General features: G+C 29.4%; 1 protein-coding gene across 5 annotated transcripts in view; it reads right to left on the bottom strand.

The window, feature by feature from the left end:
* The window catches only part of LOC114131356 (syntaxin-binding protein 5), a 126,263-nt gene that overhangs the window by 4,610 nt on the left and 95,807 nt on the right, over positions 1-25,846 (bottom strand). The window contains exons 13-21 of one of the 5 annotated variants that reach the window (XM_050202778.1): positions 17,167-17,596; positions 10,186-10,302; positions 9,875-9,997; positions 7,427-7,540; positions 6,952-7,224; positions 6,029-6,137; positions 4,548-4,631; positions 1,349-1,444; positions 1,159-1,283 (exon numbers count right to left, since the gene is read on the bottom strand). In XM_050202778.1, the coding sequence (XP_050058735.1) occupies positions 1,159-1,283; positions 1,349-1,444; positions 4,548-4,631; positions 6,029-6,137; positions 6,952-7,224; positions 7,427-7,540; positions 9,875-9,997; positions 10,186-10,302; positions 17,167-17,596 (1,471 nt within the window). Of the gene's footprint in view, positions 1-1,158; positions 1,284-1,348; positions 1,445-4,547; positions 4,632-6,028; positions 6,138-6,951; positions 7,225-7,426; positions 7,541-9,874; positions 9,998-10,185; positions 10,303-16,089; positions 16,115-17,166; positions 17,597-23,382; positions 23,426-25,846 lie in introns of all 5 variants that reach the window. The other 4 variants (XM_027996566.2, XM_050202779.1, XM_027996551.2 and 1 more) reach the window with 4 other exon arrangements.

The following is a 25,846-nucleotide window of genomic DNA, read 5'->3' as shown; positions in this document are numbered from 1 at the left end:
GAAGATACTTCGTTTTCTCATTGAAAAATCGTGACGAGAAGCAAAATATAGGTATATAAAAAAAAATACGTTGATCGATATTGTTTAGTCCATAAATTCGAACCTTACGTTTTAACCCAGAAAACTGAAATAAAGAAACCACAGTGCATGATGTTACTGACGGTATAACAGTGATTGATGAAGACAAGAGAGCAAATAGGAAATAAAACCACTGCTGCGGAGAAATTTCTAAAAGTAATTGCTCGAAAGAATAAATGGATCGAAGACAAAGAGTACAAGATTTTACCAGCGACATGCACACTTGATACAAATCCGTCTCATTTAACTTATATCATTGCGATTTACAGATTCATATAATTATTCAACCATCGGTATTTCTGCAGGCAATGTTTTTACAATACACGGTTTATGATGTTCAGATTCTTCAGTAGGTATTATAACAATAATCTTTACTAACAAACTATGTATTTTATTATGTATACGGTGTACAAATTAAATGTAGTTAAAAATGTATGATCCAAATAGTAACAAATAACGTCTAAATTGTAGGACAAATAATCTCCGGATTCTAGACCAACCGCAAGACCTATATTATATACTTGAAATATATTGTAAATCATTAAATGATTATCAGATATTATTATTGTTATATGCGTTATGGTCGATATTGAATTTTAAAACAGTACTGAAACAGGTTTTATTGGTAAGTAAAAAATATACAGAGTGTAGACGTTAAGTTATCCATGAAATAATGTTATTAAACTACGGACAATAATTATACTTATATAAAGTATATATTATTACGCACAGAAAAATAATTAATCACAGTGAGTATGTAGAATCAAAAAAAAATTATGAAAACTGTAATAAAATATCAAACGTTTATCCACAGTAAATATCATATTATTATTATTTATAATATTCAATATTATCAATCAGAGTAAATTAAAATTAAATAAATTTAACAAATATTAAAAATATAGAATTTAAATATTTTACGTGGTGCAAATTAATAATATTAAGTAATATGAATATAGAATGAATTTATATTGTTAGCTTTTGAATTTTGGTAGTTGGTCAGCATGGAGTTAAAAAGTTAAAAGTTTAGGGGAGTGTATCCTTATTTTAATAAATGTAATTAATGGAAATGTTACATACACAGTTCTTCACGGTCGATGGATCTAGAGCCACCTCCAAAGAGTCCTATAAAGAAACTTTGCTTAGGTGGTTCAGGCATCTCGTGCGGTTGGAACAGCTCACCCATCATTTCCGGTAGACTTTGGCTAAAACACCGTTAAATATTGTGTTATGTTAAGGAAAAAACATCATCATAATAAATACGACTCACCAGAATTCGGTGGAAACAGAAAATCTCTGCACCTCAGACGGCGTGTTTAAAAACAATCCATGTCCCCGATTACTGAAGCAAAACGTCTTGGCAATTCTATAGAAATATACACACAAACATAAACGTTAACGACCATGTGTGATGTTAAAACGTAGTTGAAAAATAAATAAAAGAGGATTAAATAATAATAAAAAGTAACAATAATAATAATAATAAAAAAATAAAATTATAAAATAAAAAAATAATAACTCGGGACATATTCACACTCTATACATTTGCCAGTGTCCAATTATAACAACAACAATAATAATAAAAATAATAATTTTAATATTAAAATAATAAATATTGAAAAAAACTCTACAGACGCTATAGACTATAATAATATATTTGGTGAAAAATAACGAAAACCCTAATTTTTCGTTGTAGCCTTTGTACAAAATTACACTCGACACAATGACTAATACTGTGTAGTAATACACACACAACTGATTTTTTTTTTAACTGTACACAAGTATGATATTTATATGCGTTTAGCTTGTCAAATATAATATAATATAGTATATACAATTATATGTGTTAAGTCTTTTTACTATTCGGCGAGAACTAATAGGAGCGCCTTGATCCTGTTCCGTTGTTTTTGTACATATATATAATATATATATATTGTGCTCTTCTAAAATATAGGTTTGGTGTGCAAATGATAGAGGGTCTCCGTAATGTATCCAAAAACTCGTAAGAAATTTATAATTATAATTATTGCCGTTATTATAGACACCATTATTATTTTCAATATTGCTGTGTTGAATGACTTGTATACGAGTTTTTGGATTTCGAAGACGTGCACGATAATAGTTTGAAGATTAACGGGAATTGATAGTATATAACATAGGATATTAGATATAGCTAAGACGATTATAGATTTATGTTAAGGTGAGTGATTGGTAATGTATATATGATAGCCTAGTTTCATTTAGACTTTGGTCGCGATAGTTTCCTAAAAAAACAAAATCGGATAGCTTGTTGCAATATTTACAGTCGAGTGCTAGGTAGTTATACATAAAATATAATGTTGTAAGAGATAAACATGTTAGAGAAGTTCATGCAAAACAAAACAAAACAAAAAAATTAAATAAAAATATATGTTATATCAAAGCATTGGGTCAACGTGCTGCACGATTAGAATAATAATATTATTAACCAATGGTTCTTGTTAAATTATTTTTGTAAATTGTAGATAATTTATTCGTACGTTTCAACAGTCCGGCGACAATCCGTAACGGACATTGTCAAATATTTAATATTAGAAAATTCCGGAACCAGCGTTTTTCAATATAGAGTAAACTTCCGGGATTTCGAATATCTCGAAAAATCCATAGTCCAAGGTTGTCGCTTGGACTTTTGAAACGTATTGGAAGCAATATAAAGCTTCTGATGATAATTTGATTTCAGTTTAAAAATATAAAATAAAAATAGCGTGTATATATAAACAAATGGACTGAGATTCAATCAACAACACGAGAACAAATGCACGAAAACGATGGGAAAAGCCGAACACGGATGGGGTGAAGGGTCGTCAAAAAGCCGAGCGATACATAATGCAGCTGAATTTTATATAAATATATATACGTTCACTTGAAAACGAGCTATTGGATGGAATGGAGTTATTGGGTTAGGTATCCATGCCAAAGGAGATGGTATAGCTAAGTAGGTCAAGGGTAAATCTGAAGGTAAATTAAAACCAGAAAATATCTAAGTGCAAGTGTGTTACTGTACATTTGTGTCAGATCCGAGCCGTTAGAATTACTTGGGTGTATACTGTTACTGTATGTGTATATATAATGTTTGTACGTTATTGTAGCAATGTATCACACAGTATAAGTGTCTGTGATGGCTTGGTCAACAAAAAGGTTGTAATACCAAAATGTCTTTAAAGATTACACTATATATTATATTTATATATATATCGGTTTATTTTTATGTAACTTATATATCTTGTATATGTGTGCTGTCAAATACCTCCTTCAAATTATATTAGATTGTAGTGGTTTATTACATTAATGACACGAACACGGAATCATTTTTTTTTCATACATTTATTAAAGTGAACTGTGAACATTTTAATATTATTTCAAAACTTTGATGTTTGTAATAATACGGTTTGGGGTATAGGTATTACGTGGTATGAAAACTTTTTGGATAATATATACCTATATATCCACAAGTTATCATTAAATGATAAGCATCGTAACTTTATTCGTTGAATAAGGTTTCTATATAGCAAAATATATATTCAGGTTCAAAGTTCGAATTAAACTCGCAAGACAAACGAAATTCATGGGTATGTATTGTAAATATAACACCTATTAACTTATGAATAATCTAGAAGGTTTAGCAACTGTATTAAAAAAATAAAAACCTTGAATAAAGTTTAATAAAAAATAAAAATCAATGTAACACTGACGTAAAATTTACGGTCTACAAATTCCAGAGGATATTATAAATTTACAATGACTTCAATAATATTTTGTTTTAAAATCAAATTTAGTGAAAACAATAAATTTTGTTTTAAAAGTGTTGTATACAAGTATATACAATATACACATATATAGGTACTTGTCGCCGAGAATGTAATAACACTATTGATAAAATCAAAACTGCCGGATCACTGGAATAGAACAATTGAAATTTTAAAGTTGTGCGATGTAAAATAAAAGAGGCATTGAAGAGGGTGCTAACAATATATTTTATGAATGCATGCGCTGGCTATATATTTTATATATGATAAATAAATCGGGTTTAAGAAATATAATTATAGAGACATTTTTGTGGCATTAGAATTCGATTTGATTTTGTTTATTATAGTTGATCAAGTAAAGTGGTTTGTGGTAAAACTATCCATGAAAACAGAATATAAAAAATAAATTAACATACATAACAACATTTTATAAGAAATACAAGATAATTAATGTTGATATTGTTATTAAAAATATGTATGTACTTGGTGTTAAATTATTGTTAATTCATGCACTTTTACTAGTAAGAATGGTTTTATAATATTGTCGTCTAACAGCTCGTATCTATAATATATACACTGACATGTATAATATGTTTGTGTGTGTATGAGTGTGTGTGTTTATGTGTGTGTATGTGTGTGTGTGTGTTGTCATGTTGTATGGCGTTCCTAGTGTTCACGACTTACTGGTCAGTGTCTTCATTGACAAACATCTGTTGGCCCCATATGGATAACATTGGGTCAACTATGCCCTGTTTCTGGGTCTGAAAACTGGCCACAATACAAACCATAGAGATAATAAACACTAATAAACACAGTCCGAGACGACAAATAACCGAATGGTTAAATATATATATATTTTAATAATTCTATAGTTCACAGACAGTCGTGGTAAACTGCATACAATATGACCGTCTTAAAGAAATATTGACCATAATTATCTTTTATAAGTACTAAAAATGATCACATAATAACCATCACACTCATAGTTATTGAGTTTGATGTTGTGATAGTTGTTATATAATATCATAAAATATTATATACACGATAGCATGTGATATTAAAATTATAATAGGATATTTCTATAGATTATAATAAGTACAATAGGTTTTTAAAAAATAATAAATATTAGTAGGTAGGTAATCTGCAATTTTTTTTGATAAAAATATGAATATTTGATTTAACATGTTAATATGCTACATTTATAATAACAATATATTATTTTATATTGATACAGTTAGTTGTCAATCATATTATATATTATGTTAGTAAACTTGGAAGATATAATAATTAAATCGTTCAAAAATAGTAAATTATTTGGTAGAAAATATAAGACAATATTAAGAGGTTAAGAAAATTTAATAAAAATAAAAACACTTCACGTTTTATAACTATGGACGGTGTTATATAATATCACACATAATAATATTCTTATCTTTGTGATATATTTTCTTTAAATATTATAATATGATATTCGTTGAGAGTGAAACGAATAAGGTCATTTCGACGCGGTTGACTTGGCGTAATGCCATTCAACACCAAACGAAAAAAATACTACCCGGGTTGTAGTAATTTCTTAAGCATCGATTTTTTTTCTTGGCCGGTAAAAAGCAGGAAATTGAAACTACGCTTAATCTGTTTCCGAAAAAAATTTTTCAACGAGATGGCATTTTATTAATTTTGAAAAAATGATACACGGCCGTGTGTAAATGTATAATTACATTATCGTGATTAAAATGTATTAGGAAAATTGAAAATGCAGAGCGCGTTGTGAAAAAAATTGCCTTACAGGGCTAGAAATATAGATATACCGTTTAACATTTATAATATCATATATCTTATACCACGATCGGGCTTGGCTTTACGAATATAAAACACTATTCGATTTTACCCCACCTTAACAAATACTATCACGTTCGTGATAAAATATATTTATAAATCCAAACAAAAAATTTTACTCCCGTGCCACGTACATCCTTTAAGCCAGGCTCGACGACGATATATTATATTATATGTGTACGCGTTTTTTAATATACGATTTATATAGGTATGAGGGAGACTCGCGTCTCTTCATGAAATACATTGCAAATACAAAAATAGACACAGAAAGGGAAAGGAAAACCAATCAACGCCAAACGATAACGTCGCCGTTGTTCGTAGGTACCTACCTCAGATCGGACAGCGCCAGGAAGTCGACGTCCACCAGCACCTTGAGACTTGGCAGGCTATAGATGTTTATGTGGCCGTTGGATATGTAACATGCCAGGCATACGCTATCTGCAAACGACAATATATTTATCGAGTTAGGAAGGGTGCAAGCATATAATATTATATACATAAATATTAGATTAGGTATATTGAGATTATATGTGATAAGAGAGTTGAAATCAACAATCTACGATAGATGTTTGTGATTGCGCATGCTGTAAAATAATTTTCTGCCAGAAGATCAATTTATTGTTATAAATTTTAACTTATAATATAGATATATTTAACACTTTTAGTATTTTAGTATTTGTTTTCAATTATATTTTAACTGCCAGATGTTTGTCGATATTAGCAATACAAAACCGTGACTAGAAAAAAGAAAAATACTTTTAGGGAGAATTTGTAAACTAAAAATCATGCAATTGCGTAAACTTTAATATTGAAAACTTGAAATTGAATTCCACGCTTTTGGGAAGTTAACCCTCCCTTCGGAAATACGGTATTGCAATAATAATAATATATGTTATCAATATAATATATAGGTACCCATATTTACATTATACAGTTTTATATGTGAAAACAAAAAAAAATCCTTCAATCGTATCACCAGAAATGTGTATACGTATTCACAAGGCTGATATGATTTAGATGTACGTGAAATCACGTAGGTACCTACATAGATATATGACTGAACAAAAAATATGTATATTCATCTCAGAGCCGATGATAAATTCATAACGTTATCCATACATGTTTCAAATCTACATCGATCATTACGCAGTTCCGACTCCCTCTCTCTCTCTCTCTTTCGCTATATTTTTTTTTAAAATCACATAAACCATTTACAATATGCCGAAAACAGATAGAACTGGGGCGAGATTACCTTTCATGGATATGACTTCGGATTTGACCATGAAGTCGGCGTCGGGTATCACATGTTTGGAGACGCAGTTCTGTGACGGCAAGGCTACCACCCTGACTTGTTTCTCACTGACGATGGTAACGAACTGCCGGTCGCACGACACCTGTGACTGTTGCTGGAGCTGTGCGACACCCGCTCCGCCGACGCCGCCGGGATTGCTGGACACGCTTTCCGAGCTACCCGTTAGCGCCGGTGACATGCGGTTCAGTCCACTCGAGTTTTTAGTTGGCGTTTCTGCAACACGATCGGATTATTATTGTAATAATTATATCGTCATTATTGTTATGGCGAATCGCGAAAAAAAACCCGAAATGATCCTTATACGAACGAGTATATAGGTCGGGTTGGGTTGGGTCAAAGGATGATTCTATGATAACAAGACCAAGCTCCGCGGTCTGTTATTTGGTATGATATTAATATAATGAATGGTGTTTACTTTGTTTGTCTCGGCCTTCGTCTCGCCACGCTTCATACGCGTAGGGTATTAATGCACCGTTGCAGTCCAAGAACGACATGGTAAGCACTCCGCCTTTCAGTCTGAATATCGTACCTATGTAAAAATCGGCAAAAATAAAAACAGAAAAAAATAACCAATATTTCTCAGCAATGGTTTAAAAAAAAAAAAAAAAAGATTTACACATATTTTATTTATAGGTACATGTACGGTTAAGTATGGTTGGACGAAGTAATATAACCTGAAATAATGTAGGATTTATACCTGCATGGTTACATTGATGATCATGAGTACTAATCTGATCGAAAGTTTGAAATATGTATATACTGTACTCATGTAAGCTGTAAACATGGGTACATTTAGTGATTTATTTATTATAGAAACACTATTTACACTTAATTGTTGTTTTTTTTTTTTAATTCATCGTTTTTAAAATGAAATATATAACAAAATTATGAAAAAGTCTGATAATTTTACGAAGTTAACATTATATATTTTATTTGATAGACGAAGAAAATGAGTGTAGAGCATTAATTTTGAATGTGGTCTGGGGAAAATGAAAGATTTTTTCAGTATTTATATAGTTAAAGCAATCATTATAATATTTTATGCATAACTAGTAGTAGTATTATAACTAAGAATTCAGTGTTTTTCTAAGGGTGTGCCTTGAAAACTTGATAACTTAATTTTTTGAATAAGTCTGAAGCAAACCTAAAGATAGTACTATTTTAAATTGTGGATCTAAATTATTTGTTTTTGGCAAATAAATAACGTTTATCTAAAGTGTGCTGCGGCTTATAATAACAAATAATAGTGTGCTGCGATGGAAAATAGTTTGGAAACTACTACACTAGATAAAGAGATTAAAGAGAATATAAGTTTTATCGTTTTTTGATCGATATAATAAATTTAATTTAACTTAAACATCCGATCACATTAAAATATTTACAAAAACAGTCAATATAATCGTACACATATTATACTCATATTATTTTAAACGCGTTATAATATTTTTTAGAATTGTTAACTATTCATCGAAAATAATTTTTATTCCGATTATATGCTCTTTACGTGATTATTTCCACCATCGTGCTGCGCGTCTCAGAAATCGAGCTTTAGAGTGAAAAATTACTAAACTTTTCAATAGTCTACATGAAAAATTATGGCACCACGCCGTTTTTATTTTTAAATTGTGTTGTTATTTTTATTTATGCCGTTTTAAATGCGTACACCATTTGATAATATTACACTTTTGCGTTATGCGTTTTAAACCCATATTGTTCAATAAAATCTGCTAGCTTAGAGTTTATTGTTTAATTAAATATCGTGCGTCGTGAGAATATAACAAATGTACTCAATAATTGTTTTCATTTTATATTCTCATTTTACGATTTGTAATTAAGTATGCATTAAGGAAAACAAAAATGTCCTATAAAAATATAATTTATATTGTTTATATGTAAAAATTAAAGGCAATATTCACCATACCTACATTATTGCGGAATTATAGACCTCACTACTATAGTTTTTTGATTTAGTCGATGACACATTATTTTTGTTTTTAAAAAGCTCAAAGTATTTTAAATTCTGTGTAAGCATTCTTTGGTTCAGTGAACTTCAAATAATTTCAAAAAGGAAAGTTTTTAGAGTAATTAATTTTGTAATAACGTTTTAGGTATTTTAAACAAGTCTTAAGTTTTTTTTTACTCAAAATAAAGTAAGTCGTAAAGAAATGGAATGTTAAAGATTATAAATTATAATATTTTTTATATGTTGTATACAATACATTTCAGTTATCTGTGAATATAAAAACAGTGAGTTGAAGTTACCAATTAAACATAAATAAAATATGCGAAATCGTTTGAAATAGATTCAAAAGTATACTACGAATATTTAAAACGAATAAAATAAAAATCAATATTTAAATTGTACATCTGTTTGAACGGATCAACATAATATATACCTAAATTTAATACACTGGTTTATGTTTAGTATGTATTATGTATACATTTATATTTTCCAGTATTACGTCCTATTTGGATAAATGCAATAAATGGTATTTAAAGTCTCGAGTGCTGCTTGTAAATACGATCACAAAACAGTGCAAAAAACACTAGAACATTATTCGCGTCATTCGGAGCATTAAAAGTCGCTCGACAATTAAACGTATACGATGCTGTAATCAGATTACGGCTCTCATATATTTAGTGTTTTTTTCCGTTTTAATTTAATACGAAAATTATCTGGGACGAATCTAATGACCTACATATGGTGACGTTTCCGGAAATGAATATATATATATATATAATATAGATAAAAATAAAAATAAAAGATAGGAAAATACGATTCTGTTAACAGACAAGGAGCATTGATATTTTCAAAGTGAACTCGTTCTCATTGGTTGGAAAGAGAAAAAGAAAAAGAACTCACCACAAGGGGCGACGGTTACGGGTTGCGTGGTCCTGGCCTCTCCAGGAGGCGGTAGATTGATCATTATGGTGAGCACTGACCCCACGCTGGTGCCTATCCAGAGGGTCGGGAAGTTAGACGGATCTGAAACGAAAGCGTAAAATAAAACACGATAATTATACATAGATTTAACATATATAATATTTATAAATTAATCGAGGAACACTTTGAACGGAAACAAGAGGAAAAGTGACGTGGACTCATGCAGTGGTGGAAGTATTGTGGTGAAGGATATTATGAGAAGGCACTCTAAAAACTCATTAGGTAGATACCGGATTTCTTCGTGTACGAATCGCCGAACGTCAAACATTGTATAGACTCTGTGGTGATGTTGTCTAAGCTCGACATACTAGAACTTCGTGATCTAGAGAACGAGCTGTCCAATTTGTCTAGACAGGAAAAAACGACATACGTAAGTCAATCGAATAATAGACATGTGCAGTAATATATAATATTATGTGGTTAAATTATAAAAGCGATTGTATTATTATCATTATATGTATTATTTTTATAAGTGTTAACCATAACTATAATAGATAATAATATATTATAATAATGTCAGTTAGAAGAAAATTTGACTATTTATAGTAAAATTAGAATAATATAAGAATTATTACATTTAATTTTATACGTGCACCACAAAAAGCGTATTCATGCATAATAGTATAACTATATATTAAACGTAATATATATATAATATGTTATATATGTATACAGTATACTGTATATTATATTATACAGGTTGTTATTACGATATACAATTGATATAATATATGTACATTAATAAGACAGTAAAATAGGTAAAGCAATAGGTAAAAAACGTGCAAAAGTGCGCATGCCAAGCAATATGTGGTATTTACAACTTTCCGTTACTGAATGTTTTACATTTTTATTTACAGCGTTTGCGGCGGTTTTTAAGTATGTATTTACAATTTTTTTACGCAATCGAGTATATTATTAACATGTATATATTATAAACTTATAATATTGCTTTCACGCGAGTTGTGTGAAAAATAACAATTTGATAATAAAGATAATATTGTAATCGTTAAGTTTAATAGTTATTATTATATATATAAATATAATATGTATAATAGTAATATAGTAAATATATCAGTATGTGTGTTAAGAAAAAACGCGTAACGCAGCACACATGAGGGTATCAGCGTTATAATAATATAATAACAGTAATGTAACAATTTCTCGTAGTTATGTATAAGTTATGTTGGGGTGTGTATATGCAGAATGTGTATAACATAGGTATGTAAACAACGCGCGTGTCATCGGAGCTGGTTCGAAGAGCGCTGCCAAGAGTCACACATAATAGAGACACAACAAATTTGTGTTTTGGTAAGGCTCAAAAAACCATGAAGAATAGGTATAAGAAATACGATTAAAATTTTAAAAAAAAGACAAGACAAAAACACATAATCTAATATTAAGAGAAAGAGAGAGAGAGAGAGTGAGAGAGATAATTAGACACATAATTTACAGAGGATAAAGTGATTGAAAGATCAAAGGGGATAGAGAAAGGGTTATATATTACGTACATGTATTAAAGTATACAGTGATAGAGAGCGGTGGGTCACACGGGTGTGGCCAGACACAAGTCAAAGCAGACAGTTGTAATATAATAATATAACACAACGTGGAAGAGGCGATAGAGAGAGGTTTAACATATATAAAATGTACATATAGTCACATAACAAAGAATATAAATCACACACTAGTTTTGGTAGTCACACATCGCCGTTCGTATATGATGATGAATTTTTAATTTCTTATTTATTTTGAATACGATGACGGTTTGACACACGTTTATTATAATATATTATTATTATTATTATCAACATCATAATTATTTTCATAACAGAAGGTGCATTCTGTTTAAACTGGATGAAATAGGTCTATGTCGCGTGTGCTTTAAATTATTCAATTATTCACTTTTAGACGAAATTCACGTGTTGAAGTGAGTAGGGAAAGGGGTTTATAAAGTATTATAATCACATATTTTTATTTGGCCATGCGAATAGGGGTAAGATAAAACTACGTCAAGTATAAAGTTATATTATATGTATATAATATGTTATAGGCATGAGTCAAACGACACTACAGTATAATGTATAATAAAAATAATAAAAGAACGGATTTTATAGAAAATAATGATATTAGAATAAATAGTCATAGCACGTTTTAAAATGATTGATTTATAATAATAATGAAAAAATAAAAACGGTCGTTACAATATATTATGACGGTTGCGTTTCATGACTTCTATAAACTATATAACTTTATATGGTATCGATAAAATCATGCTATAAATTAATAATGATACACCCAATAATTCTGTAGGTATAGGTATATGTTAATATATAATATACTTAATGCTCCTTGGCGAAAGTTGTACATCGTTTGGTTAATGATACCTATCTATGTGAGGCTTGGGACTTCTATAGAACAGTCAAATAACCTTAATTAAATTTGCAAAATTTTTATAAGTAAAAGCGTTATAGACTTGTTGATGAGTAAATACATATGTATTTGTATATTCTCAGAATGGAATTAGATATTATCGATTTGGTTTGTTATAATAATTATTATTGATGTGTTAAAATGCATAATATTATCCACTGTATAGTGTATATACAGTCAACCGTCTAAATAATTGTATATACGAACGTTACAAAGTAAGTAATAATGTATAAATAGTATTCATGATCACGACTTGATGGCTAAGTTAAAAATTCGGCGTTTTCTTCGTCAATTAAAAATTAAAATTTAGTCACACAGAACATAATAGAACAATATATTCTATAGAAAAAAATTACACGCAATGTGCAAGTGTGCAACGATATGCATTTGTCACCGCCAAATTGTCCCGAGCCCCAAAGATATTACCATAATACCAACACATTAAACACATACATCGTTATATATCTATATATATACATATATATATTGTCATTTAAATAGGACAACAGTTGTTGGACGCCTGTGTACACACAAATGGGTCATTAAATCAAGTGATTTCGAACAGCCATCGTTAGTTGATATAATAATAATATACTCATACGGAATGATTTACCAACCATGTACACCCCCTATTTTCTTCTTTATTAATGTATAGTTATTCAAAATCTTATTTTTATTATTTTTATTATATATACCATTTTTTAAATTATTAATATTTCTTGTTCTGCTAAAGAAGTTTTCTTTGAGTTATAAACTTTTATTTTTTAAATGAAAACCCTACTATTCTTTTATTTAGCAGATAATTTTTTTTTAAATTTTGAGTTCATTAATTTTGTGTACTATAAGAATGATAAGTCTATGATAATGGGTTGAAATACATGTAGACTATAGTTAATTGAGAATGTTAGTAATTAGTATTAATCTATTCATATTTATAATTTGTGAAAATGGCATGGCATTATCTTTAATATATACATTATGATAACTAAGAAACCACTCATTCAAATTTTGATTTAGGCTCATCAAAATTATTATCTACTAAATAATTCATAGTAAAAAAGAGGAGTTCTCATTTAAAAAATAAAAGTTGGTAACATTAAGGACACTTCTCATGTCGAATAAAAAACCTTAGGAATTCGAAAAAATGTTTTTTAAGTATATTAATTTGAATAAATTAGTTATTAAAGAAAAAAAATGGTTTGTGAATCATTTTTTCGGAGAGTGCATATTTGCATATTATTATTATTATTATTATTGTTATATAATCGGAGACCGTACAGTGTGTGTTTGTGCTTAATCGTTATCCCGAAGTGTGTTGTAATATGGCGTATCCAACGCAATAACCGTAGCCGAACGATATCGTATGTGGAAAAAAAAAATCAATAGGATTCGAATTACGCGCATACACCATAACCATGTTATAACGATATTAAGTAGGTATAGAATAATATTAAGTCGTAATAAACTCTCCAACGAGTAAAATATGGAGCGTATTACTGTCATGAGATTATGGCTTATCACTTTTTTTCTCTTTTAAAACGTTCGTTAATTAATATATTAAATAATAGTTAAATAATATAACGACAATAATCGTAATGAAAAACGGGTATCCATGTGGAACTCCACGTAATGCGCAAAGGATATAAAGTATTGGTGATATCGAAATATGTGAAAGAATATACTATGTAATCATCGTTATAATATAGGGGTTCGACTACGGAAGTTCCAAGTGCTTGTTTATATTGACGAACTACCTACCCGACGGAAATTTTATTTGTTCTTAAGGATCATCGTTAAATAATTGATTGCTATAGGAAAACAAACGATCTATATTGTATACGTATAGTGATTTTAAGACCGCAATATTGTTATGTAGATATACAGTGTATACAATATACATAATAGGTACGGTATTTATAAGAATGTCGGGAAATGTTAAAATCAACTGTGATTATTAATGACCCATCGTGCAATAAAAATCTGACTAACATTAGTCGATTCAATATAGTGGTAAGATAGTAAGGTGATTTACTTATCACCATATTGACTCGAGAGAACTTTGTAGGTACATCCGTATACACATACACACAAATGTTAAGAAATTTTACCAAAATACTTATCATAATTACAATTAAAGAAAGTCGTTGGTTTTATGTTCGGCGGTTAAGATCATTTTAGCGAAATTATCATTACAAACGAATAACATAATTTCAAGGTTAAGCCTTAAAAAGATTATAGTTTGAGATAGAAAAAAAATATATTTATATATTATACATATATATATATATATTACACTACGCGGCATCCAAGTACCTATATTTAAACTATCATTCATTAAAAATTGTTATTTTTCATCCTTTAAAATCGACACGCTATAGGCAAATGTTGCACCCTAATAGTGGTGCCCTTATTAATAAAAATCTAATCGAATTTTCGTATATATTATTCTTTGTAATTATTATTGTCGGTCGAGGTTGACATTTAATAAAACCTCTCGAGTGAAAAATGCTGTATTCGCTGTGGCCGTATAAAATAAATGAAATTGTGTGAAACACTTAAATACCGATATACCTATGATACAACTGCAATAACGTTATAATAAAATAGTCGTTATCGTGCGAAATACGCGTGGATGGCATTCGAAAGTATATTATAATAATATGGCTGATACTCAAATAATTTTTATTTAATAGGTAGGTACCTATAGCATTTGAACCGAGACTGTACTTGGCGCGCGTCATGTGTATAATATAATATATAATATATATCTGATGATATCGTTTCGACGTCATCGTTTTAAACTATAATAATGGATGGGCGTAATAATTTGCGACCGAACGAGAGTGAAAAACGACGAAGGTTGGGCGCGGATGATATACGTATAATATTATATATATATATATATATATATATATATATATAACAGGGTACTTAAATGCGAACATGTATATTGTATGAAGTACAGTGGTGAAATGGGGGGATGGGTTTGGTGTATTATTGTGTATAATAATAATATGATATGCACGGTATAAATATATTATATATCAAAAGATAGTGTAATAATGTTTATGCTGATGATTTTATGGTGTGAATTCGGATGTAATAAATGTCTAAAATAAAAAAAAAGAAATGACAACATGTATAAATATATAGGTAATATAACGACTAATATATAAAAGAAAGGTGGATAGAAAAAAACGAAAAAACACAACAAAACACAAGAGTCAAACAACGTGTATGGGATTATGATATAGAACGGGAAAAATAATAATATTATAATAGAAAAGTACAATAATTAATTATGTAATAACTTGAAACAATACACAGCGGGATAAGAAAAATGTAATAATATAGGTATAAATGTTTAATAATATATAATATTTAAATGCAATATATATGGTATATTGGAAAAAATCTACTACACAAATCAGCGGTTCCCGAAGGCTGAATAGTGCCATAGTTACACACATACTACAATAACGTCATATGTAACGTTATTACATATTTGGTATATAATAAATATATATTATGAGTATTGTATATGGTAAACCTAAAAGTCCTAAACCTAATGTACAATAAGCTATATCGATAATGTTTATTATATTGCGTGCTTTAATATAGACAGACAGACAAACTGACAAACAAAGCACAGTGACGTTGTTACAATTAATACCTTATGTTATAATTGGTATATGGAGACTTACTAATCGCGATAACTGATTTGGGTTGCTGTAATAATAATATCGTGAATTACGAAATACCTAGTTACTGTATTTATTATTTATTATGTTTATTATAACATTGATGTTATGAATAAATAACAATATAATATAAATGTTAAATGTCAAGAAAAAAAGTGATTAATAACGAAACAAAATACAAAATAATGCAATGAATATAAACAAACCATATGTTTTTAGGATTATATCGAATGGAAAAATAAAAATAAATAAAATAATTATTAATTTTTTAGTCGAAACATTACATAGAGGACAGGGGTACAGCGAGATAAAAAGTAATAAAAGATACAAGAAAAAAATAAAATTAAACGTCAAAATCGAAGTTTTTAAGAGAGTTTTATATATTATAACATTAAGTTGTACATTATACACAATGTATTAATAGGGCTATGAATTAATTTTTTTATTATTTTAATAGATGAAATTAGGTTTGGTCAAAATTTATTTAGCAATAAGTGCCTAGTGGTTATATTTTGTTTAAGTATTTTTCTTCTTCATATTATTATTGTATAATATTTTCTTTGAATATTCTCATCCAAGCATAACGTCGACAACGATTATTTGTAATATAGATATCTGTTTTTATTTACTAACACACATTTTGGGGGGCTTAGAACATATTCGTCCATGTTAAATGTTTAACATTAGATTCGAATATTGAAAATTTTTTTAGTGCATTAAATTATTTAAATTCGTATAGGACTACAGACAATAAATAAATAATAGTATGTCTACTGTATTACAGACGGACAGACGGATGGACAGGCAAACGCAACCGTGTTTACTGTTTTGTTTATAATATGGTAGCAAGACACATACAATAGTGGTATACATACAAATAGACAGAGAGAAGGGACTGCGGTGTGTATGTATGAAGAAGAGAGAGAAAGTGGGTGGGGGGTAGGGGAGTGATAGTATCTCATACGACTTATAATATTATTATAATATTATATCGTCGTTAAAGATCATCAGATTACCGATGCTGTCCATGTATCATTACCAATTATTATTATTATTATTATTAGAGGCGATTTGTACTACCAAAACTGCAATACTGTCTGGTGGCGAGTAGGTTGTGGCGGTCGACAGCCGTGTACAGAGTGGTCCGCGTGTTGGCCACGGCCAGACCGTCGTCCGAGTAGGACACCGTACTCAGGCACTTCTGGAGTTTGTTGCGTTGGCCGCCTTGCGACCGGGACCGCCTGACCGGCTCCGTGGTCCGGCCGACGCCGCATCTAACACCGCCGCCGTAAAAGCCTCCGCCGCCGACGCCTACGACTCCTCCTGTTCCGACGACGCCGCCACCGCCGCCGATTCCTCCGCTGCCGCCGCCGCCGCCGCCGCCGCCGATTCCTCCTCCGCTGCCGCCTAGCCCGCCGCTACCGCCGTGCGCCGCCGATCCGAACGCGAAATGGCTCGATGACGACGACGCTTTGGCGACCAGAGTCGGCGACAGGCACATGCCGTTTATCTGAACCAACGACGTATTTATTCGTTCGCACGCGCACCCCACAATATGTACACTACGCAGAGAATGTCACGCACACGCATACGCTCACACACACGCACACGCAAACACCCTACTATAACAACAGACAAAGTGATTTCTCGGTCCGTTTTATTTTTTTTTTATTTATATCATTTCGAGAACGTGATATAACACCTACTTACCTACGTCGTGTAGGTGTTATATAGCGAAAAACGAACCTATATTTTTAAATGTCATGTCTCCTCCTCGATTGAGTCGTTTTGCAAGATCGAAATCGCGCAAAAATAAACTTTCGAAAAACATCAAAATTGACAGAGAAACCAAATGTCCACGTTAATAATATATAATAATATTGATCTTCTATAATAATATATTTATATACATATGCAGGGACTGTGGAAGACTTAACTAATGCTGGACCCTTGCACCCACCGTATAGTCGTGAGTATACTTGTATAATATATACTGATTATATACTTGACCGTTAAAAAATAATAAACTCGTAACACAGTTTTTGAAATATACATACAAATGAATCTAAGTAAAATTATATCTGAGTAAGAATGTTTGTAGATACAATATAGATATTTGTGATTCGCGCGTAATCGTAATGTAGTTATGTTTACTATAAAATGTTATTCAATTTTATTTGTTGGTAGTAACTGTATCAACTATCAAATGTATCAATATTATAGTGAAACTGTCGAAAACTTAAATATACACTAAGCTAATAGTTGGTTTAAGCTATATAGACAATGCCAACCATTTTGTTATCGTAATAGAGAGAAATTCTCAAAAAATAAAATAAAAAAATTAATAAACAAATAAAAATAAAAAACATACATCCTAATAACGCTAAAATCACTTAAAATATTTTTGGAGTGTGTTGAAAGCGGTATATACACAACTATAGTAGTATAATATATATACACAAGGATTAAGGCAACGAGTTCTTTTTTTTTATCTTTTATCCTAATGCGTTTCGGCTGATAGGACAGCCGCTGAAATGTATTTTTTTTAAAAGTTTTTCTCACTTGCTGTGGCGTAAAAATGTCAGATTTATGTACGCTTTTAACACGGCGATGACAGTTTCGCAAAACGACGATTTTTTATGTTTAGTAATGGCCCAAGGAATCCACCCGGTTCGCGGTCGAGGCGTATAATATAATATACATGATTACCAGAGAAAACAGTAGTGGAGAATTGTTTACGCACTTTACTCCGTGCTCTAAATAAATGTTTTGTAGTTTTTGTGCGCAATCTAGCGTATTCTAGTTAATTCTAAGCCGAATTTCCAGCAACATAGTTGTCTGTCGTGTCGTATTCAAAGTTTAGATTTGCTCAACTCTAGAAATCTCTTGGTTATCATAGTTTTTGTTATTGGTGATTAATAACATTATTGCAAAGACTAATCAGAATACGATAAAAAGGCATACGAAGTTGCTGTCGTCCCGACTTTGATCATTTTGCAGTACAGAAAACACACAATCTGCGAAATAGCTTGATGGGAAAAAAATATAATATAAACAATATCAATTCCGCCCTACCGCAGAGAGACGACGATAAGCTTAAACGATCATTGTTGGTGATAATAAAAAATACGCGACCAGCATAATACTTTAAAAGTATTGAATTTACTCCGTGATGATGTCTTTTAAATCTATTATCGCGTATAAATATGAGCCTTTGACCGATGACCCTCTCCTCCCAATAGTTTTGAATTGAAAATGTATATTATAATATTAAACGTAAGTATATGAAATATATTATACAGAACTATGTGCAGTACATTATAAAAAAGAGACCTTAGCGTATTCGTAGGATAAAATATCATATGCTCTATTTTGTGCGAAGAGTTTTTTTTTGCCGATGATCTTTTCTGTCGATTTTCCGACTCAATAATCTCGAAATTACTACTATACATTGCGAAACGTTAAAAAATCGTTGTAAATAAAAACAAAATTAAATCACTTATTAAATTTTTAAGGTTTTTGATTATTTATTTATTATACTTAAACAACCATTGTTCCTAAGAGAAATATTTTTCTGAAAACTTGGATTTAAAATTTATGACTTTTGTGAGATAAGTGCCATAGTTTGGATGTATGAATTCAAAAATATCTCTGCTGAAATTCAAAATATCTTGTAAAATTAAATTTTGTATTTATTCAAAAATCGATCGAAAAAATAAGAACACGGCAGTGAACTCATCGATATATATCACTGGTTGTCTATATTAACCGCCACAAGCGAATATAAACAATAAATAAATATACGCTAAGTTACAGTAAAAAGAAGTAATGAATGAGTGCACAGTGCACACGTTGTATTTCGTAATTTTATTTTTATTGATCTTTTCAAAATAGTATTGCGTGCTTACGGAATCCACAAAAACTGTTAGTCCCTTGATAATTTATTCATTATTATATTTACTTATACGTCTGTTTTCATTTTTGAATTGTTGCCCGAGGTTGTGTTCATATATACATTATACCTACCGTATTTCATATATATAATAAATATTATATTATGGATTTCAAAATGAAAAAAATGAGCTCGCACACATATGTTAAATGAAAAACAGATTTATACTGTAGTAATGCGTTACTTGTGCCTTGAGATGGGTTTTCCGTTTTACTCAAATAGTTTTAAGTGAAACATAATTTTTAACCCTTTAAACGATAGCGTGAAAAAGATAATAAAAACGTATAGTAACTGTAAATGACATCATGCATTATAGACGACGATAATAATCTAAAAACGAGAAATTAAATTTAAAATATGGTCAGACGAACCGAAAAATAGGTTAAGCTGTCGAAATGAAAATGTTAATACATTTTCATATTTACTTATAATATGTCTTATATAATAAAGCAATAGAAACATCTAGGTACATGTTTTATAATTATTTAACGAATTGATAGTATGTTTTAACAATATATTAAAAATAATAAATAATAAATTTATTGATATTTTTACAGTATCATTCGTAAAATACATATCATATTATAATATGCAGTTTTATAATTTTCAGTGAATTTTTATGATAGAAAGGAAGGTATATCTCCTTTAAAAAGTTATAAAATCCCAATATATATGATTAAACTTCTATCGAAAGTTAAATATTTTCAATTTTATTGGTACGGATAGTATTACTATTGGTTGTTGCATAATTAACTGTCAATTTATAATCATACTATTCATTCATTTTTTTAGCATTTTATAGAAGATTATAAAATTATTTTTATACTTTGGATCCACTCAAAAATATTGAAAAGTCGTGAATTTGAAATAGTGAAATTGTATGTAATTTGTATCGATATTACAGACAGACGTCAATCCACTCAAAAACGATATTTTGTAATTCATTGACTAACGATATTCGGAAAATATTATATTTGTGCGCGTTTTTGAGATACTTTTATTGATTTTATTCCCGTTAAAATGCATTTTGTTCGTTATCTTGTAAATTATATTAGTCCTGATTTATTAAAATACGCATAAAGTGCACACGCGTAGAGTTGTGTTAAAACTTTTCAGCTTTTATTATGAGTTTGGAAAAAATAAAATAGCAGTAACACAAAATGCATATATATTTATACAATTTGATATACACGAGAAATGGTCAGTATGGTATGTGGCACTATAACATAATAATATTATATCATATTTACCGCGTACCGAGAGGATGTTTTCAAAAGCGCATTAAAAATCCCACAATAACCAGTGCTGGACTGACGTCTTATTATGATATATACACTGAAAGCTCTTGCGCGTCCGGGGTCGTTATCGCCTACAACACTGATGAATATTTATACGCCGGTCATGCAGTGCGCGGTGTGTAATTTGATTTATGGGCCATCAAAAAATATGAATTTATATTTTAGTTTAGGTGTTTTTAATTAGTTTGTTCCTCCCCGAAGAATGCATTTGACCTAACAAGTTATGGACATTGCAGGCGAGACTCGACAACTCCGTAAAACGTATTATTGCCGTGTATACATATTATAGCATTATATAAAGTCGTACAATTATGGCCTTCTATGCGATTTTGTTGTTCGTTTTTATGTGTGTATATTCGCGCAGTATAATCCACTGTGATTTAAAAGTCTTCATCCGAATACGGATTTACATAACTCGGCAATATAACGGTTAGGTTAATTACAGGTAAATAATCTATAAAACACAATACCATTATAAAAATAAGATGATCAAGTTTTTTTGTTGCTGATAAACATATCTTTTGAAAGCGTTTTTTTAAAATGAAAAACAAACTAACAAACTATTTCGTCAATCAACTGTTGAAATACTGATTAAAAATAACGCAAGATGTATGCCGGGGGACTAGTATTGGGGGTCATATTGGACATTTATACAAATTTATTAATTTTAAGAAAATTTTTTACTTCTCTCTACACCTGTTATCTTTTTTTTTTTTTTTAATAAACACGAAATTTTTAGATTTGATGAAGACTTTTCAATCACTTTGTATAATATATTCTAGGCGTGATTAGCGAGAAAAACACGTTGAATGATTCAGCCGATACTTTTTCAGTGTTCCGGAGAAACGATAACATATAGATAATATAAACGTTTTATGTATAATAATACATATTATACAAAGACGGACCAAGTCACAAAAGTGTGTGCTCCGTATATATGTATATTTGGGTGTAGGTATAGTATATAGCGAATATGACGCGTGTTTGGCGCTGAGTAAAGAAAAATGTAAATATTTGTCTACGTTCGGTTTGGCGTGTTCCACGCGTGTTGTAGAAGTTAGAATTGTGTTACTTGATAAAGCTTATAAAAATAATATGCAACAACATGGCCGTTCAAATCGTAAATATAAAATACAATTTTAATATACGTTTGCTTGTAGAAGAAAAACGAACATATAATACATAAAGTGAATTATTAAAGTATAATATAGCTGTAATATTATAGTTGTATATATACACGCGTTATATACAAATGTTTACACTTATATGTGTAGATAATTTAAAATCATTAGTTTGTGTCACTTTTATTTCATCAGATGACCCAAACCAATATAATATTTAAATGTACCTGCCATATAACGTAAGTGTGTGCGTACGTAATAAAAAAAAAACTTATACTGTCATACCGAACTAAAAATATAATATATATACGTATGTATGTATAACCAAGCTAATATTATTATGTATAATACTATTGTATTACGTTTTGTACATTTTGGAAAGTTTAGGCCAACTTATAATAATCGTTACATTGAGCTTAGGCAAATTTGAAAACCAGCTTAGATATAGTAATAACAACGGTTATATAATATAGTATAGCACGTCGATACAGAATTTCTGAACTTAAGCAAATAATTTTACAGCATGGGCTCGTGTATTATATTGTTATGATGTGCCAAATTGTGTTCATGGCTTTTTACGTAATATGTTTACACGACGGGTATGAAGTGACATTCAGAAATTCGTGTACGTACACTATTATTGTATACATATATAAATAAATATATATTTACACTGTTGGCCAACCAACAAAATATTTAATATACTTTAAATAATAAAAAAAAAAACTTTCCATAACCCATGCGATTGATAAAAAAAATTGCCATTATTCGTAGATACGCATCAACGACAATCATTTTTTACAATAAATTGTTGTTAGTGGTTAAACTTTAAGGAAATTTTTTTTAGTGAACCAAACAAAACAGAAAAAAAATATAAATAAATGAAAAATAATAAAACGACATGAGGTTTAAAAGGTATATATACCAAGTCTATGGTCGGGGCAGCTCTCTCGCGTCTCATTAAATTCCTTGAAACATTTACAGAGCACAATAATGTTATTTACAATGAAAACTACGTATATAAATTAATGTATTTTTTATTTATATATTTATATATAATATATATATCTATATATATATATACATAAATATAAATATTATATATAAATATTAAAACGAATTTTTTAAAACAAACATGATTTGTTTTAGATAAGTAAATATATTCATTTTACTATCTAACTAATTTTGAACACATCACACAGTAAAATTTTAAATTTTAAAGAAAAGCGAACTGTTACCAATAAATAAATTTTTTTTTTCTAAAAAAAATTATAACAAAAAAAAAAATATATATAATTATATCAAACATGTATATAGTACTTCATAACAATCTATACCTGTACTAAAAATAAAAACACCCACAATCCGAGAAAATAAAACAAACACATTATATAATATACACACATATTCATGTACAATGTACATTGAACATATTGTTAATCTTTCTGTTTTAATAGATTGGTAAATACGAAACTTATCACTTTACGCACGATATGAAACACATTAACGTTATATATTATATAATAAAGTTTTGTTTATCAATATAGATACGTCAATGTCTGCTGTGGAAGCTGGATGGCATGTTATCTATTAAATTTAAGTTTGACGTTTATAAAGGAAATTAAAAAAAAAAAAAAAACAATAACCATAATAACAACAAATAAATAAAAGTGTAAAATACAAAATAATAATAATGATAATATAGTAAAAAATATTTATCTTATTTTACTAATAAATAAGCGCAACGTTTTAAATTAACTATTGTACAGGATAAAAATGTTCACTAACGACTTCTACTTACACTTTAATTTACTTTATTAAAATAAACAAAATGAGGAAGGAAATAATAATATTATGTTACTGAAAATTACATCACAAGCCATCTGATAACGCTAATTTATTATATATAATATTCTATAATTGATTTAATATATAATATATATACTGCAGGCCATTAATTTCAATTTAATTGTAATAATGTATCATATGTATTTGCAAAAAACAACAAATTGTTGGAAATTATATACTATAATATAAATTATGCAAAATAAAAATTTGATACTACTGGGTTTCCAACTGATTCAAATTATGATTCTATCGTCTACCATCAAGATTCCATATAATTAGGTACTAAATAGTAATATTTAATTTTATTATATTTTAATAATTGTTATCCAAATATGGAACATAACATCATCGTTACTATTTTAATATCGTGAAATACTAAATATAATAATATGGCTGTATTGTATGCTAAGTACATCTCGACATAAACTACACTATATTGGTGGTTTCTACTCATGATGAATTAGCACTATCCTTTGACGATAAAGAAAACTCGTTATTTTAAATTGAAAATTAATTATGTATATAAATGTATATGAGCCGTATAAGAACAAAACTTGAATTGACACGTTATACGTTGAGTGTGATAATGTTATAACGAAATATACCAACAAAATACATCGAAATGTATTAAAATTGATTACAAAGTTTGTTACAAATCTCTTCTTACGCTCATCCTCTTCACAATAACTCAACTCGACACAATATCATGTAGTATTTATTTTATGCGTCTTTAGGTATAATATTTTCAAATATTTTGTTCATTAGTGTGCATAGATTTATAATAATATTGTATTAAATAGTGTTAGTTAAATGATAATTATTACTGTACGATTAAAATATAAAGATTGTTACTTATATTATAAAGATGATTCCAATTTATGGTGATGGTTTATATATACTTATTGTAATATATTAAATTTAAAAAAAAAAAACATGCAGCACCCTGAAAAAATCCACCTGAGGGTCTGTGATGTATATAAATCAATATAATGAAACATGGATGAGATAATATTATGTGTACATTAACTCGATATTATTTATCATGTTGATTTTATAATATAATATTAAATATGTAGATGACTATATATTTGTAAACATAAAAGCGAATTGTGTGTTTTTATTTCGTTTGATAGATGATAGTGTGTGTAGTTACAGTTGCGTATAACACGCCGGACAATAGGTCATCTGAATTATGAACCTCAGTGGTTATAATGATTTTACCACAACTGAGCTTGTTTTGAAGACGATGATGATCACAATATGTCGATGTAAATTCATCGTAATCGTAGAATAGTGCAGACTCAGCAGCTGTGAATTCGTACGCTTAGGAAATAAGTTATCTGAGATTTAAAAGTTCAGATTAACTGGAGTGAACGGAAAGAGAAAGAGAAATAAGTAAGTATAGCTTTTTATGTGCGTATCTATTTGAAAAGGTTTATAAGATCACTCAGTTTTGGGTAAAAACCATTGATTTTCGCGTCACGTCGATCATAATACAGATGCGCTAGAATCAGCGCTCAAACGACAACAGCAACAACGAC

The sequence above is a fragment of the Aphis gossypii genome, chromosome 3, assembly GCF_020184175.1.
Source record: "Aphis gossypii isolate Hap1 chromosome 3, ASM2018417v2, whole genome shotgun sequence".
NCBI lineage: Eukaryota > Metazoa > Arthropoda > Insecta > Hemiptera > Aphididae > Aphis > Aphis gossypii.
Note: the sequence above shows the minus strand (reverse complement) of the source record. Positions and strands in the feature narration are given on the sequence as shown.